Genomic DNA, 18,438 nt, shown 5'->3' on the forward strand with positions numbered 1-18,438 from the left:
ACAATTAAAAATAAAAAAAAGAAAAAGAAAAGTAAATAGTCACCTCTGAGCAAAACAGTGTCTGAGGAGTGCCCGTAAATGAGCTGTATGAAAAATGGCGGCGGGAAGTCTTTGGTGGGCAAGCGAAAGAAAGAGGGCCCTGCCGGTTGATAGAGGGCTAAGGACCACAGACACAGACATATTTTTAAATATATTTTATTGATTTATTCATATTATATCTCAATTGTTATCCCATCCCATGTATCCTCCCATTCCTCCCTCCCTTCCATTTTCCCCTTACTCCCCTCCCCTATGACTGTGACTGAGGGGGACCTCCTCCCCCTGTATATGCTCATAGGGTATCAAGTCTCTTCTTGGTAGCCTGCTATCCTTCCTCTGAGTGCCACCAGGCCTCCCCGAACCAAATGACTACTACATGATCTCTTCAGAGATTCAGTGTTAAATATGTCTGTGTCATACTGGTGCCCCATATATGACACAGACATATTTAACACTGAATCTCTGAAGAGATCACGTAGTAGTCATTTGGTTCCTATGAGAAGTCTACACACACAGTCAGCACAAATTGATTTAAACTGGAGTGTGGCAGCTTCATAAGGATTTTTACCATTTGTTCCTAAGTGTCCTTTGTGGTTTTGGGCTTTGAGTTTCCTCCTCTGTTCTGAAGGTATTACAGCTAAGAACAGTTTGTTTGCAATAAGGCTCCCTCCCCTTCTGTGTTCTTCTGAGATCAAAGGCTATTTCATCTGATGAAACGTGACTATCGGCTGGACTTGCTTCCCGTTCTCCTTAAAGTCTACAAAACAGAGTCATTGGTTGATGTGTTTTTGGGAAATAAGTCTTACGAGTAAGAAAACAAAATAATTAAGGATGCCATTTCTCAAGACCATCCCTGCTGCCTGTTCTGTAGCACACTCATGTTCGAGCTGACTACATGTTTGTCAGAGCATCTTCACCTCTCCCTCTGCAATGCTAGTAAGCCAAACCTGTCTCCAGCCAGCCAGGATCTCCTAGGGGTCAAAACTGCCTCTAGTTGAGGGCTGCTCAGCCAGTGTACCTGTGCAGTCCCCAACATGGCCAGCTGCACAGCAATGCCAAACTCAAGATGTTTAGTTTTATGACGATCTTACAATTCCTTTGGTCTCGAGCACCATGCCCATGTGGCCTTGTATTCCAGATACTGTCATTGCCTCCAGTCCTTCTGCCTGTTTCTGTTCTCCAAATCTTCTCTGTCCACACCCTCTTCAGGTGGAGACCCCCCAGTGAGCACTGTGTGTGACCCAGCCTGAGTTGTTAGCCTTCCCTACCAGCCGCCAAGTCTCTCTTGAGAAGTACCTCAGGTTAGTTAGCAGGCATGCTCTAAATTGTAAATATCACCCCCAATTTTATAAGTATCTATACATCTTCCTTTTGGACTTGAGGATCAAGAATTGAAGAAACCACAGGTCAGACCCGATTATAAGTAATTGAAATACTTGTTGATTTACAGATGGGGGGGGAAGCATGGTGAGGGGGGTAGGAAGAGTCAGCACTTGGTATGTCAGACACTTGACACTCAAACTATACGTGGCAAGGGTGCTCTTTTATTTCCCCCACACACCAGGAGTCTCTTACCCCTGCAGGCGTCTGAAGAGAGCAGCAAAGCTGATCAAAAGGGCAGGAAGATTAGGTCAGCAGGGCCTGCAGTTAAGCTCTTGGCCCATGCCTCCAACCAAGAGCTTCCTGGGCATCCCGGAAGCTTTCCATGGGCTTAGTTGGGAATCTGATGTTGGAGTGGAGACACTTAGGTTTTGTGACGTATCCTAAGCAAGCATACTGAAAATGGGCTGCTCCGTAAGAAGAAGCCTATGTTTTTTGTCTGTTTTGTTTTGAGACAGGGTTTCTCTGTGTAGCCTTGGCTGCCCTAGACCAGGCTGGCCTCAAACTCACAGAGATCCGCCTGCCTCTGCCTCCCAAGTGCTGGGATTTCAAGCGTGTGCCCAATGCCCAGTGCCTATCTTCTTAAAGGAGGTTAAATCTGAGTTTTTGGTATTTCCTTAAGGGTACCAAGATTGGTAGATACATGCAATTTGTAGAATTACAGCATTGTGGAAAGTAACTCAAACGCCACTTAGATCCTTGTCTTTTGGATATATTTAAGGACAAGCTTTTTATTTGTTCTCTTACCAGTCTCTAAATCCTCCTTAACATTTCTATTTACTATGAGTGGGAAGGGAGAAATAAATTATGACTTCCTTCAGGAACCCAAACTTTCATGTTGATGAGTATGGAAAATTACCAGTCGAAAGCTACCCAGGGCACCGCACATTGTCACTTACCCTCACTGCCACGCTAGAAAGCAGACACTGTGTGACTGTTTGGCAGTAGAGCTAACTTCTATGGCTGGAAATCATTGAAGTAGGATTAAATCCCAGACATGTCATTCAGAGGCTGTTTCTGGCTTCTGCCGGGTTCTGCCTCCAGAGATGGTACTTGTGAAGACTGAGGTACAGCTGTACCCGTCTCATCACCATCCTGTAGAGCTGCAGATTGGGTCATGCACTTCCCTAGGTTGAGACTTCAGATGGTGGAGTCCTAGTTTTTGAGGTCTCCTGTATTGTCTTGTTTTTCTCTGGGCCCAAAGTATCTCAGTGTCCTAGACAAGGTAGTAAATCTTTGCAAACAGACTCTTTCCTCTCTCCCTCTCTCTTCCTCCCTCTTTCTGCCCCTCCCCCACTTACTTTCCTCTCACAGTGCCTAATGTAGAACCAGGTATTTAATAGATGATAGACTAGCGATTGGAGACCCTAATGTGATCAAAGAATGAGGGTTAGTGTCACCCATACAGTCACACAGTAGGCTGCTGTGTGCTAATCACATCATGCACTCTTAGTTTAAAACTGGAGGGTCATTTTGCAAATGTTTTGAATGAAATTACTTGCTTTTTATGGTTTAAATCATATCCTTCCTCTAAACAAACACTTTGAGAGCACATAAACAACTTGGTTTTTAGCCCTGGGCACAGCGGTGGATGCCTGAAATCCTAGCACTCTGGGAAGCAGGTGGATCTCTGTGAGTTTAAGGCCAGCCTGGTCTAGAAAGCAAGTCCAGGACAGCCAAGGCTACATACACAGAGAAACCTTGTCTCAAAAAAAAGAAAAGAAAGACTTAGTTTTGCATACCTTATTATTATTACTTTTTTAATGGAAAGCTCCATTTGAATCATGAGGAAACCTGTTTTCTGAAACATGTTCAGAGTGTAAGCTTACAGAGAATTTTATCACCAGTTAAACCTTTAGAAATAAAAGGATAGAGAAGGAATTCAGGCACTGGCAACCTGAGGGCACTGAAATCACTTTCTCAAGCAGTGGAGAATCAGGGTCAACTTCTGATATTGTGTATGTATGTACTTGTGTGTGCACGTGTGTGTGCATGGGAGAGGGCATGTGCATTTATTTAGTGTGTATGTATGTGCACCACAGGGCCTTCTCTTTGGGTACCTTCCTCCTGGAGTCATGGGCCTACACTGCCTGTCATTTAATGTCTGGTTCTTATTTGTTTATTTTGTTTTTTTAATTAGCAATTCTTTAATGTGTGGCAGTAGACGTTTTGAGATGCTCATCCTGGAACGGATGCCTGAGGCAGGCTTTCTGACCATTTGCACGTGGTTTCTATTTCCGTCTTCTGCATGTGGTTTTATGGTTCAACCCTCCCAAGCCTTGCAAATGACGGGATCTTTTCTCTGTGAAGGTCTTTTCCTGTGGAGATGTGATTCCTGTGAAGATCCTTGGGGTTTTGGCACTTATCGATGAGTGTGAAACAGATTGGAAAATAATTGCTATCAATGTGAATGATCCTGATGCTGGAAAACTTCATGGTAAGTCTGGACCCTCCCAGAAGACAGAAGGAAATCAGTTGGTGTGGAAGTCTTAGATCTGAAAAGGGAGGCATAGAAAACACAATTCATATGTTCAGGTGTTAAACAGAGTTTACACCTTTTTCTATAGACCACAGAGGTTAGTCTAGTATGTATTTTGTGTGAGTTGTGTTGTGTTGCTAGGAGGAGAAAGAAAATGATACCCTGTATGGGATACATAGAAATTCGCTCTATGCGCTTCTACTTAGTGCTTCCCTCTTCCTCTCCCCTTCCTTTCCTTCCACCCTCCTGTCTCCCCACTTTCTCCCCCTCAGTTCTTGCGAGTAGCTGCTTTTGTTCGGTAAACAATGTATTGAAATGGCCATTTCTTAATTTGTGTATTTTCGTTATTGACTGGAGTTGGCAGTTAGAAAGACAGGGACTTCTTAAACATTTTCTGATTCATCTCTGTTTCTCTTTAAAAAATATTTTATATTTCTTCCTAAATTATCCCAATGATTCTTAGCATCCCACCTCTACCTGGATTCACATTGGAGGAGGTTTTTCTTCTGGGAGATGTAAACAGACATCTACTTCCTCCTTCCGGGATGCCAGCCACAAACCTAAGTGTGTTCCCACCCCTACTGCTGCTTTGAGGCAGTGTCTTCCTTTCTTTCTTTCAAGATTTATTTATTTATTTATTATGTATACAGTGTTCTGTCTGCATGTACACCTACAGGCCAGAAAAGGGCATCAGATCACACTATAGATGGTTGTGAGCCGCCATGTCGTTGCAGGGTATTGAACTCAGGACCTCTGGAAGAGCAGTCAGTGCTCTTAACCGCTGAGCCACCTCTCCAGCCTGGCAGTGTCTTTCTCATGCTAGCCTTGATATCCGGTTTTCCTGCTTCAGCTTCCTGAATGCTAGAATTGTAAGCATGTGCCATTATGCCCTGTTTGGCCTTCTGCTCTTGCTCCTCCTGTCTCAGCTTCCTGAGCATCAGATTGTAAGTGTGATGTACTTGTCTGTATCTGTTGTTGATTTTTTGTCTTTCTGAGACAGTGTTTTTCTCTGTAGCCATGAGTGTCCTGGACTTGCTTTGTAGACCTGGCTGGCCTCAAACTCACAGAGATCCACCTGCCTCTGCCTCCTGAGCGCCAGGATTACAGGGATGCCTTTCATATAGATAGAATGCCCCTCTAGGTAACCTTCTGCAGCCTCTAGCACCTCTAGAGCCACAAAGGAATGTGCTTTTTTTCTTTTTAACTTGTCTTTAAAACATGTAGTGCAATGACTTGAAATGTAAATTACCACATGGAGTCGAAATTTCTGTCTCAAAGAAGGAAGTGGTTTGGTGGCAATTTAAGTATTGTCACCGGCTTTTTGGCATTTTGCTTTTCTTTTCATTCTTAGAGAATTTCTTTCATGTATACATGATCAAATCCGCTTTCTACTCACTTCCCCCCCCCCCCCGCCTTCACTAGATTTCCCCTAACATGTCGCCCTTTCAATGTTATGTCCTCTTTTTTGTTGTTGTTTTTCACAGCTCTTGAAGTCTGATTGGTGCCATGCATGTGTGGGTAGGTATGGGGCCATCAACTGAAGCCTGAGTGGGTACTCAGGGCCCTACCCTCAAGGAAGAGTGAATGACTCTCTCCCCCCCAAGCAGCCGCTCACTGCCAGTAGCTCCATAGCAACAGGTCCTTGCTCCTGGGTGCTGGCGTCCTAGCTGACTTAACCTTGCAGACCTGTGTAGGTAGCCACAGCCACACAAGCTCATGTGGGTCATGTTCAGAGGACAGTATTTCACAGCACTCCTCATCTTGCTGTTTTTATCCTCTACTTCCTCTTCCCTGATGTTTCCTGAAACTTAATGGAGGGTAGGAGGCGTGGTCATTGACAACGATGGCCCATTTAGGGCTGGATACTCAAAGTCACCTATCCCTGCCACTGTGACTAAATTATGAGCCTTGTCATTGACTGCTGCCTAATACAGAAAGATGCTTTTCTGACCAGCCAGGGTTGAGAGCAGCCCATGCCTTTGTGTAATTACACAAATATTTAGAAGACAGTTTGATAACATGACCACTTAGCAAAACAACAATAGCAGGTTCCTGGGGGGTCTGTGACCTCCTAAGTCATGGACTTTTGACCAGGTTTACAAAAGTACCATGCATGAAAATTTCTCTTGTGGAACACACTTCAGTTCTAATCAGAAAGTAGCTGGTTACCCCGTAACTGTCATGCCACTGTTGCCAAGTGAACACACCTTGCCTAGCATGTCAGTGTTGACCACTGATGTTTTGTCTTCCCCCAGAAGCCTGCATAGCACATTCTGACGCTGTGAAAGCTAGCCAGGACAGAGGGAGTTTCCTGTCGGTTTGATATTTGTCACCATCCTGCAGCCAACATTTGTGGTTTCTTTAGCAATAGGGTCTTACCCTATATAGTTGTGGTAGGTAGCCAAAGGCCCTGGAAATAACCTGTGTGGTTTTGAAGACCTCGTGGTGGGCATATGCCTTGGACTAAGATTTTCATTTAATAACCCATGTCTTCTGGAAGTGGCATTGCTCACCTATGCAGGACACCACATTCAAACATTTTTTTTTAATTAGATTTTAAATTAGCTCACTAAGTGGTGGGGAAGCTGGAAGCTGTACCTGGATTTTATGTGAGTTCTAAGGCTCTGTACCTACTGAGCCATCCGTGTAGTTTTATTTTGCATTTATTTCCCCGATGGCTAAGGATATTGGACATTTTTTCATATATTTCTTAGCCAGGCTTGCATCCTCTTTGGCGAACTGTCTGATACTGTTTTGATTTGCCTATATATTCCTGATTTACTGTGACAAGCTCTTTTGCAGTTTTTAAAAATGAAAGTATCATTAGACCATTTCCTCCCCGCCAATCCTTTAAATATCACTGCTGCTCACTCTCAAACTCATGGCTTCTTTTTCTTTGATTATTGTTACTATATATGCATAAATATATTTAAAAAAAAACAGCCTTTGGTCTGTTTAGCATTGCTTGTGTGATTCCAGGCTGAACAGTGCGTGACACTTTTTAATGGCGTAAGTTGGTTACCATCCTGTGCCTTGTGCTGATCAGCCACGGTAGGTTCCCTGCCGGAGAATGGAGTCATTGGCCTTAGCCCTGGCTCACAGTGGAGCTGGGCTCTGTACTGTAAAATAGGTTCACTTAGGCCAAGAAGCAGCCTGAAAGCTGTTGCTCCATACAACACACAGAATAATTTAAATCAGGGAACAACCTGGCCATAGCATATTTACCTACACATCTCTTACTATACTAATATAGACATACTTGTGGGATTTTCAAGGACATTTTTGTTATTTTGTTTGTAATGAAATGGCTTCTTTTATTTTACCCCCACTGAATACATGTGCAGACTTTGGTAAACTGTAGTGCCATAGTTAGTATTTATAGTTTTTAGCTTTAACGTGACGCAACTGAACTGAGCCACTGCATGAAAGAACGTGTTGCACTAAACAAAATCTGGTGTTCCCGCCCGGACTTCTGTAATCTTAGTATTCATAGCTGAGCATAGTAGTTCATATCTATAAACCTAACTCTTGAGAGGCTGAAACAGGAAGATCACTGTAGCAGGACTTTTGGCTACTTTATTTTGTTCTTTTTCTTACCTCCTTGCACCATCCCATCCCTTCCAACGCTTCAACACTGTGTAGGAGAGAAAGAAGGCCAGAGGGGGAAAGGGCATCAGTATCATTAGACTACTTCTTGCTGACTAGGGATGATGAGTTCCTTGGGACAAACTCAGTCATTGTGGTCAGGATATCTCCAGCCAGCCACCAGCAATCTAGGAACCACTGACGAACAGCAACTGGAGCAAAGAGCAACCAGCAGCAGCAAAGGAAGCAGCAGGGGGAGCAGCAGCAACAGCCCCTATCTCGGGGCTCTTGCATTTATCTACCCTCTGAGAAGTTCCCAGAATTCCAAACTTAAACTATCTTCAGCTGGCAAAACCACGCCCACTGAGCTGAAGCAAATCGGAGTCAGCTGCTGTGGACAATCTGAAGCAGCCCCATATCCTACACCTGGGATTAAAACAAAAACATTTTCACATAATATTTTTATGTTTAAAACAAAAACAAAATTCTCATGACAGATCGCAGTCAGCAGTTGCAGTACAACATGGAGTGCACAGTGAGAGCCTGTCTCAACATTTAGGAAATCAACATTGCTGTCAAGTTTCTCATTCTGTGACTGCATTAGACACTGGGAAATCTTCAAAAGTTAAATAAGGGTTGAAATAAAGTACCCTGTACTCTCTGTTAGAAAATTGGATCCCTACCTCCACCCTTTTTTTTTTTTTTTTTGGCTCATTAACACTCAGGGAGCACCAAAACCATTTAATCAACTGTAATTAGTTTCTAGCCCTTAATGCTTCATAATGGTTCCCTAATGGCCTGAAAGAGTTAATAAGACTCCCTTGGAGATGACTGGGCCATTAGAGATAATAGCTCTGGGTTAAGAAATAGCCAAGTTCAGAGAAGACTGAAGGAAGGGGGCTGGTGTCTTTCTTGTCTTGGTCTGATTAACTGCCTGAGGACCTTAGCAGGGCTGGTCGTGGGGTCTCCGGTCTTGGCAGCTTGCACAGTTCTTCTGGTTCTGTCTTTAACTAAATGAAAACTTCTGTCTTTTTACCTGTAAAAACTTTTGCCTGTGAGGTGATTTTATCCTTTTAAAAATGAAAGCTTAAAACCCAAAACTTAACATCAGAACAATGACATTGATTTTAGCACATTCTGGCTAAGTTACAAGAGCTGAGGATTGAGGAAGTCCTTTTACATTAGGAAACTGGAACATTTTCAAAGGCCAGCATCAAATTGTCCTAAAGTTACCAGAGTTTTCCAGTATTTCAAATGTGTATAATCCAAGTTACAACTTGGAAGATTTAAACATCAAAGAAACTTCATAGGTTCTTTTATTGTCTTTCAGGACAGGAACGAACATGCGGAAAGTGCGTCTGCTCGGCTATAATTTTATTTTCTATGTAAACATGTCTAGGGCCCTACCTACCATTTCACAAAACAATCAAATTAATATGTGTTTGATTTTCCTCTTCCTAGAGGAAAACAACACAGTAAGGGGTCGGGGGAGCTGGGGAGGGAGAGGGTTTAGCATAGCAGTCCTTAAGGCCAGAATGTCCCCTGCAAACTGTTGGTGCCAGGTGGAGTGTTCTGTCTCCCTCTCTGCGCTGTTGGAGGACACTGGAGTTCTCTCTTGGGCACACTGCATCGCTGTTGCCTTCCCAGAGCCCTAGTGTATAGTATACAGCGCATTGCCCAGTGTCTAGGAACAATGCCAGGTGCTTTGTACTTATCCACTGAAGTATCACACAGCTTCCCACCGACTTTTTTCAGATGAAGAAACTGAGGTGCTAGGGGAGGAGAGAGTTAATAACTTAAACAAAATAAAACTTCAGCCATTCACATCCAGTCTATTTCCAGGATCTCCGCGCTCGCTGTATCTCCTTGCTCTTCGGAAGCATCCTGAGTTAGTCAAGTGTATTATGAGTTAGTCAAGAGGCAGCGATCCGCCTGCCTCTGCCTCTGCCTCTGCCTTCCCGAGAGTTGTTCCATTTCTTACTAATTACATCTTGGTACGTTTCTGTGTATGTTGTGCCCGTTTAGGTTACCGTGCCTCCTAGTTCAGTACTGTGGTCTAGCACCTGGCCCCTGTGACCCCAGTCTCATTACTTCAGCGCACCATCCAGATTTCTAAGACTATTAAATACTGTTCTGTTAGGTCACCTCACTGGACAAGAGCTGGCCACTCTTAACTGATCTCACTCAACTTCCTTTGGGGTGGCGGGGAGGGGGATTGATGATCATTTTCCCCCCAGGCAGTAATGAGCTGGTGAGAATTAGAAAGGTAGCTCTTTTGATGTCTGTCCTTTGATTTCATTAATGCTTTAGAGGCTTGGGGGTGGGGGTGGGGCAGGGAGGGTGTGGCGCATATCCTTAGGAATTAATGACTGGGAATCTGTGGCTGCTCTTTTGAGCCTTGACCCCTGTAGCCATACTCCTACAATGCTGTAACACGGAGGTGGGGCTTGTGAGGGAGTGGTTCCCATTTGCTTGGAAAAGTCATCTACCCCAGAGCCCTGCAGCCGGTCTACAGTTGCTTGCAGGTTGCCCTCCTACCCAGTGACCCCTGAGCCTTCCCGTTTCTAGTCCCTTTCCTAGCAGCACCTTTCACCTGACTTCCTCTGTAAGCAAATAGACCTGTCTTCAGGGTCTTTGCGAACGGAAGTTTGGTATTGATATTGATTAAGTTGTTAGCAGTATTTCAATCACACGCATTGATGGTGTTTGCTGTGCTGCTTTCACACCTGTCCACATTTTGGAGTCATAGCTTCAAGCATGGGATCATGAGGCAGATTTCTTGGGAACACGACACACTTTTGTCTGTCTCAGGGAGCCTCTTGTTAGAACTGGGGGTTCCGGGGCACCACGCCCGTCTGCCTTGTAGACACTCTGCAGTATGCTTCAAATGAAATTATATTAGAAAAGCCTTTAATTTTCTTTATACAAGGCCATGGCATGGTTTTTATTGGGGGTGTGGGGGGTGTCATGCAAAGCTTCTTATTAATTAGTATTGAATATTTATATTTTTAGTAAAAAAATCTGTTAGCTCTTTTTGAGATTGTTTTCTAGTGTGTTTAGATGTATAGAATAGTAATGTTTTCTGTTTGCTTGTAAGTATATCTTTCGTGTAGGTTTTGACTTGGTAAGAGTAGAATTTGTGGGGCAGGAAGGATCGAGAATGAAAGGAGAGCACAGTGGCGGGGCCGCGCCTCAGCCCTGTGCATTAGACGGAAGCGGGGCCGCGCCTGAGTCCTGTGCATGAGACGGAAGCGGGGCCGCGCCTCAGCCCTGTGCATTAGACGGAAGCGGGGCCGCGCCTCAGCCCTGTGCATTAGACGGAAGCGGGGCCGCGCCTCAGCCCTGTGCATTAGACGGAAGCGGGGCCGCGCCTCAGCCCTGTGCATTAGACGGAAGCGGGGCCGCGCCTCAGCCCTGTGCATTAGACGGAAGCGGGGCCGCGCCTCAGCCCTGTGCATTAGACGGAAGCGGGGCCGCGCCTCAGCCCTGTGCATTAGACGGAAGCGGGACCGCGCCTCAGCCCTGCGCATTACACGGAAGCGGGGCCGCGCCTGAGTCCTGTGCATTAGACGGAAGCGGGGCCGCGCCTCAGCCCTGTGCATTAGACGGAAGCGGGGCCGCGCCTCAGCCCTGCGCATTGCACGGAAGCGGGGCCGCGCCTCAGCCCTGTGCATTAGACGGAAGCGGGACCGCGCCTCAGCCCTGCGCATTACACGGAAGCGGGGCCATGCCTCAGCCCTGTGCATTAGACGGAAGCACTTAGCAAGGCTGGAAAGCTGACCTGGAGGTGCTGCTGAGTCAGCAGGGGCAGCTGGTGCGGTGAGTGTGAGGGACTGAGGGTGCTTCTGTGACTATTCACCAGCAGCATTAAAAGCACGCCTCCTTCCCTCACGTGGATTTTGGGTTGGGGGGCTGGTTGCACACACATCTAGCTCTATTTCCTAGTGTCATACCCCCCACACCCTTTTCTTTTATGTATCAGAAGCAAAGAGATGGCATTACACGTATTGATGAGTTTTGTCTAAATATAAAAATCCCTCGACAGGATGTGTGCCTTCTCCGTGTTAAGGTTTGATGAGAGCAACCCCGCTAAAGGCAGCAGCCTCCCCTTCCGGTATCTGTTACCCATGGCTCCCAGCTGCTAAGCATCAACCAGACAGTTAGGGGTAACCTTCTGTGGCTGCCTCTAGGTATGGTCAAGTATAGCATCATACTAAATTTCTTCATTTTTGAGTACATATAAAAGGGGATGTGTATATATTTTTCAAATGGACATTTTAAGTGAAGTGTGAAAATATCTTGAAAATAGGTGTATTCCATTTTTTTCAATGGGAGAAAAAACACTCATTTAATACTTGAAATTTTACATTTTAACTGATTATAGTTCTTTCTTTTTTAATGTATATTTTTATTATTTATTTATTTATGTATTTTTGAGACAGGATTTCTCTGTGTAGCCTTGCTTGTCCTGGACCTGGCTGAGTAGACCTGGCTGGCCTCAAACTCACAGTGATCCAGCTGCCTGCCTTTGCCTCCCAAGTGCTGGCCACCACGCCTGGCCATTGTTCTTTCTTTAGTGCTATGTAGATACACTTTATTTTAAAATTTTGTCAGCTATGTGTCTTTGCTAAGTCACCAACATATAATCTATTACTGATTTTCTCATTTTTTACCTCAGAAATATCTTGTATCTATCTATTCTTGCTTTTATGGTTCCTTAACCAGCCATATCTTGGTTTTTTGTTGAAGTGATATTAACATTTCTCTGGTCTCGGCATCTTGAACCTAAAGTTTATCTTCTACATTGTTTACCAAGGCTTTTACTAAAGTTTAGATATATAGAATAGTAGTATTTTCTTTACAAACACATCTAAACTCCTTACCTGGTAAAGTCATTTGCTGGTTTCTATTGTTTGCTGGCATTTGCTCTGTACTGGATTCCCCCAACACCTGGCATCTCCCACCTCCTACGTGTGCCAGGCTGTTCTATAGCTTGGTGGCTTTTCAAATACATCTCTGTCACTGAAATGTCCTTTATCTACCTGGATACACCTTATCTTTCAAGAGCCAGTCTAAATGTCACCTCTCCTCCAAGTAACGTTGATTCCATAAGGCAAACAATCTTTTCACCAAACACTATTTTGCTTAATTCACTTAAATTTTGATTTCACGTGGTTGTAACTTGTTTCCGTGCCTACCCACCTATCTACATTGTAAACTTCTTAAGTAGGCTTGTCGTTCCTTCCCTTTGATTATTTGAGACAGGGTCTCTTATACTCCTCCCCACCCTCACCCCCACCCCCAGCCTCAGACTTGCTTTGTAGCTTGAGGTTGACCTTGAACTTCTGATCCTCTGGCTTCCACCTCCCAGAGGCTGGGATCATGGGTGTCCACTATCACACCCAGTTTATAAGACTCAAACTTAGGGCTTGTACATGCTAGGTGGACAGGCGAGCCCTGCTATCTCCCTAGCACTCCAGCCTTCTCTGGAGTTGGCGCTGGTGTGGTCCGGTGTCAGTGATCTACCGGTGTCCTGTGGGTGGAACCGTGTTTTTGTGCAGGGTTGGTAAGTGTGGATCTGTGTGCATTCTTTCACATGCAGCCATCCAATTTGACCAACATCATTTGTTGAAGATGCTGTCCTTTTTTTTTTTCCCATTGTATATTTCTGGCTTTTTTTTTTTTATCGAAAATCAGGTGTCCATAGAAGTGTGAATTTATATCTGGGTCTTCAGTTAAGCTCCACTGATGAATTTGTCTTTTTTTCTGCCACTACTATGCTGTTTTTATTGCTATAGCTCTTCTAGTAAAATTTGAAATCAGGGATGGTGATATTTCCAGTGGTTTGTTTTTGTTTATTATTTTATGTTTTAGTCATTCTAGTTTTTTTGTATTTCCATATGAAACTGAAATTTGTCCTTTCAAGGTCTGTGAACAGTTGTGTTTTCATTTTGATGAGAGTTGCATTGAATCTGTAGATTGCTTTTGGTAAAATAGCTCTTGTTCCTACCTGTTTGTGAGCATGGAAGCTCTCTCCATCTTCTGCTATCTGCAGTTTCTTTCTTCAAAGAGTATAGACAAGTCTCCCTCTCCTTCTCTTCCCATCCTATCTTCCCACCCCTTTTTGAGACAGGGCCTCTCTACATAGCCCCGGCTGTCTAGGGACTCACTGTGTAGACCAGGTTGGCCTCAAGCTCACAGAAATCCATCTGCTTCTGCCTCCCCACTGCTGGGATTAAAGATGTGCATGACCACACCCAGCCTTCTAAGTCTCTTGCTGGGCCTCTTGCTTCACTTTTCCTCCTCAGGGTGGTTGTTTCTCCACCTGGCGATGGAGGGGTCTTCCTCCTATGTGTATGCTCTGCCCTGAGCCGTTTCAACATAACCACCAAAATCCTTAGTGCGACCCTGAGAGCTGTGTGTGACAAGTGTGTGGCTGCCCCTCTCTCCTCTCACAAACTCCATCGTTCACTGAGTTCTAGCCATAGGGCTTTGTTCTTTCCATCCTCAAATATTAAAATACACTTGGGTTGTGAGATATTTCTCCTTTCTGTCTTCCTCTCTGAAAAACACTAATAGCAAAATATGAGGAGTTGTTCCTGCAGTTCATACAAGACTCCTCTACAGGGGCTGGAGAGGTAGCGCAGTGGTTAAGAGCACTGGCTGGTCTTCAAGAGGACCATGTTTGATTTCCAGCAACCACGTGATCACTCACAACCGTTTTTAACCCAAGTTCAGGGGATCAAAAATGCCCTCTTCTTGCCTCCACAAGCACCAGGTATGCACATGGTACACATGTAGGCAAATACTCATACACATAAAATAAAAGTAAAAGTAATCTGTTAGCAAAAGAGTTTACTGAAGTGCACGAGCTTAACTTCTGTTATATAAGGTGCTTTTCCCATGTCACTAGCTGATGCTTAGTTTTTCTGTTTTATTACCCAGACCTAAATTGATGACAGATGGTTTTAGTAACCAGATTTATTGGATTCTTTCAGGACATTCAAAATTAATTTCACAGAAGCCAACACTTTTATAGTAATACAGTCACCCCCTTACATAATGGTTCAGCCATAGATGCCATTGCAGGATGCCTTGGGAATGAGGACACCCGATTCTTGGCAGAGATAAAACCCAACTGATGATGGTGGGAGAGGTGTGTGCTTCCTTGTGGAGGGTTCCGCCAGACTCCGCGGGCACTGCATTCTTTTTACACAGAGTCTGTGTCAATTAGTTTGATGAAGTGATAAATGGTTCAATTAAAAGGGCCTGATTGGTCCAGGATGGCAGCTAAGATACACCTAGCTTGATTTTGTAAATAAGCACTTCCAGGTTTCCCTTGCTTATTGTTAGAGTGGCCCACCGTTGCAGTAAATAGCATAATTGTCTACATTATAAAGTTTTACATAAAATCCTAAGAGTGGCGCTAAGTAGGTGCTAGAAAATTGCTAATTTTCTTTAAAATAGCATAAATTGTAAAAATGTATCAGACAGAGAAGGCCTGCAGATGGACCACGATGACAATTAGATGTCATGGATGGATGAGCACAGTGCCACTGAGCTACATCCCTAAGATGACCACAGGGGACGGTGGTGTGCTGCGCAGGTTCCCCATAGCAGAAGAAGACATGTAAACACAGCTGCATTTATTCCTAACACCTTTGGCAGGACAGTGTAACTATGCACCGAGAAGAAAACAGGTTAAGAATTAAGCACCTTGTGGTTCTTACAGTGTTGCTTCTGTCACACATTTCAGCAAACCTGTTAAGCTCTCTTAGCTATAGTTTCCTTAGGTTTAATATAAATGTGTTCTGTAAGCTGTGGACCTGCTTATGGATTTTAGGTACAGTGATTCATGCTTTCAGAAAAGTAAGTCACTGAGCTGGATCACTGGTTGGACACTTCCTATTGAGGCATTAAAAATGTTAAGATTGCATGCTTCCGATTTTTGTCTGCGTTCTGTGTTGTTTATGAAAATGCAGCTGTTTTCTCCAGGGATGTAATTAGTTGAGAACTGGCAAGTTTAGCTCCTACTGGAGAGTCGTACATGGGTTTGGCATTATTAAGTGTTTGACATTTTTAATCACTGCTATCTTAAAGGTCCGCTCCATAAGTTCTGAGCAAAGGGCTTTCTTGGCTGAACAGGGTACTGGATAATTAGCTTCTTCTTTCTCTGAAATTGGTGAGATAAATACAGATAATCAAACAGATGTTTTATGCAGTGGGATAAAGACCAGTGGGTTGGGTGAGGTACAGGGATACAGTCATCGATCAGATTGAATTATATGAAATTATTTTTGAAATTAAAGTACATTTCTAATTCTTCAACTCTGTATACTAAAATATTTTCCCAAACAAATAAGATAACATTAAGTTGGAAAAACCTGGAGTTAATCAATTTCCAGGGGTATTTTATAAGAATAGGGGATATAAGAAAATGATCAATAGAAAATTCACCTTAGAAAGAACCACTCAGATAAGCAGAAGAATGAAGAAAAAAAGGAGGAAACAACACTGTATAAAGAGAGGAGTCTGTTGCAGGCTGGGTCTGGGGCATAACAAGGACTCCATAACCCAGGGCGGAGTGCGCATCACTGAGAGGGTGGGCTGTGTGAAGTTCCCTGGCTTAAGCATCTGCCATCACTGCCAATTGCTCAATAACTATGTGTTGATTCTTGTTAATGAAGCAGCTGTCAAGCAAGTCCTTCCCCCCCCCCCCCCATCCCTTTTTAAAAGCAACTTTAGTCAATTGTAACATTGACGCATTTTGTCTGAATGTATTTTGTATAGAAGTGTGGCCATTGGTATCACTTCAGACTGTTTAGAAAGGCAGCAGACTCCTTCTCCCTTGCCCTGGTCTCTGCCCTACTACATCCATGTCCTTTACGTGACTCCCTCAGCCCTGGAGGTGGTGGGCCCCTGTATACCAGGCAGGTGTGGAAAAGCAAGGGCATAGTGCCTGTCTGTGTGGCCTGAGCCTACACAGAGAGTCGGGGCTGCAACAAGACTTGAGACCATGCTTCTGGATGACCCCGTGTGAGCGCCATCCCCTGGTTGTTAGTTGTAGCTTCCTGATTTTTCAGGTTTGACCAAGTCTGTTATTTGCTGTGATATATTGGACATCACAGGCTAATTCTAAACTTCTCCTTTAGTTACAGTATTTTGGCAAGTATTTATTATACTTTTAGATTGTATGTTAGAAAGGTTGCTTCCCTGGGGACCTCATTGAACAAGGCGTTTAATCAATCTCAACCCAGAACTTTATTTCCAATTATTTTCCAGCGAGTGTCATCAAAAGTAAACCCTGGAAACCATGGTTGAATTCATATCATTTTTTTCTTTTTTGAACTGTTTGAGGTGCTGCCCTGTTTAAATCCCCTGACTCACCTCTGTCTTCCTTAGTTGGCTTCACTTTTCTTTTATGGGACTTCTGTTTCTTTGTTGTCTGCTTCTTCCTACAGCAGCAGCTATGACAGCGGCAGCCATGACAGCGGCAGCCATGACAGCGCCAGGCATGTGTTCTCTTGTATCTCAGTTCTCGGCTTTGAACAGCATGACACATAGTCACAGTTTATTAAGTATTGGATAAAAATTCGCACAGCCTTTCTCATCCATCCTCAGCTCAGTCTTCTGGATACCATTCTTGTCGGTGCTCAGGTGTTTTAGGCTAGTCTTTCTAAAAACACGAATCCTGATACTGTGACTTTACTAGTTTAAACCCTCCCATTACCTTGCTATGGTGGATGCTCCTCAGTGGCGCCATCCTCTTAGGGGCACCCTGTCTTAGCACCCCAGTCCTCATCTGTTTTATTACCTGTAGTGTACCTTTGCTTCCTACATGCTTCTGTCTTTTTCGCTCCTGCCTGACTCTTCGGGGACTCCGTCTCTGGTTCTCTCTTCCACTCCCTGACTTGATATGACCAGCTGGAGTCTGTCTGCGATGGCCTCGCCACACCATATCACCAGCTCGCATCTGTCTGCTTCCTCTCCTATGTAGCCCTGGGAACTTGCAGACAGAGAGAAACCTGTATCCTCAAGGGACTCAGTAAATGTTTGTAGAGTGGAGAGGCAGTATTTTACATAGGAAAATAGAAGTCTGCATGTGATGTGAGTCGCGTCAACCATCGCCAGCACAGAGGGTTATGATGTAAGCTTTGGACTAGGCCCCTCACTTCCTGGTTTCCTCAGACCAGGACCGACTGCAGGGCTGAGTGTGAATGATTTTTAACAAAATGTTTTTGTCTCTTCCTTCACAGATATTGATGATGTTAAGAAGTTCAAACCAGGTTACCTGGAAGCCACTGTCAATTGGTTGAGATTTTACAAGGTCCCAGATGGAAAACCAGAAAACAAGTTTGCTTTTAATGGAGAATTCAAAAACAAGGTAAAGATGTAAATCTGTACTTGAGTGTTGGTTGATAGCAGACATCTCATGTAGATGATCTGACGTGAGTGGTCACATCATATATAGAAGGAACGCAAAGTGCACTCTGCTGATGTCTGCATTTAAGGACATTAGCATTAATTCTTTTTATTTTGGGATATTTAAGTAAATGAATGCTGGTCTACTACAAATCATCCCAGAAAGTAAAGGATCAGAAAAATGTTCCATTTCCTGGTTTGAGGAGGCTACATCCCCTTCCTGTAAATCCATCCAGGATTCCCTCCTGTCTAAATTTTACCATGACTGAATGAAGTTGCTTAACAATTAAGAGAGCACTTCAATTATGTTATGGGTAGAGGACTTTTCTATTAGAATGCTACAAAGCTTCCGTAATCTAATATGACACAAATGGAGAAAATTAGCCATGGAACTGAAGTCTAAAATACAGAATATTTTTTTAAAAGCTGTTACTGCTAAATAAATTGTACACTCTTTACCAACTCCTAAGTGGGTACAGGAAGTATGTTCCATAAGTGAAACAACGCATTTAGTGAAAGCTCAGAACTAAGAG

The 18,438-nt window shown here is 43.9% G+C and overlaps 1 protein-coding gene across 1 annotated transcript in view; it reads left to right on the plus strand.

The window, feature by feature from the left end:
• PPA2 (inorganic pyrophosphatase 2) overlaps positions 1–18,438 on the plus strand; it is a 71,331-nt gene that overhangs the window by 39,249 nt on the left and 13,644 nt on the right. Inside the window, exons 7-8 of the mRNA XM_084757281.1 lie at positions 3,730–3,856; positions 17,740–17,867. Of these exons, the coding sequence (XP_084613407.1) occupies positions 3,730–3,856; positions 17,740–17,867 (255 nt within the window). The remainder of the gene's footprint in view (positions 1–3,729; positions 3,857–17,739; positions 17,868–18,438) is intronic.

Source organism: Acomys minous (assembly GCF_964271855.1).
Source record: "Acomys minous genome assembly, chromosome: 14".
Taxonomy (NCBI): Eukaryota; Metazoa; Chordata; class Mammalia; order Rodentia; family Muridae; genus Acomys; species Acomys minous.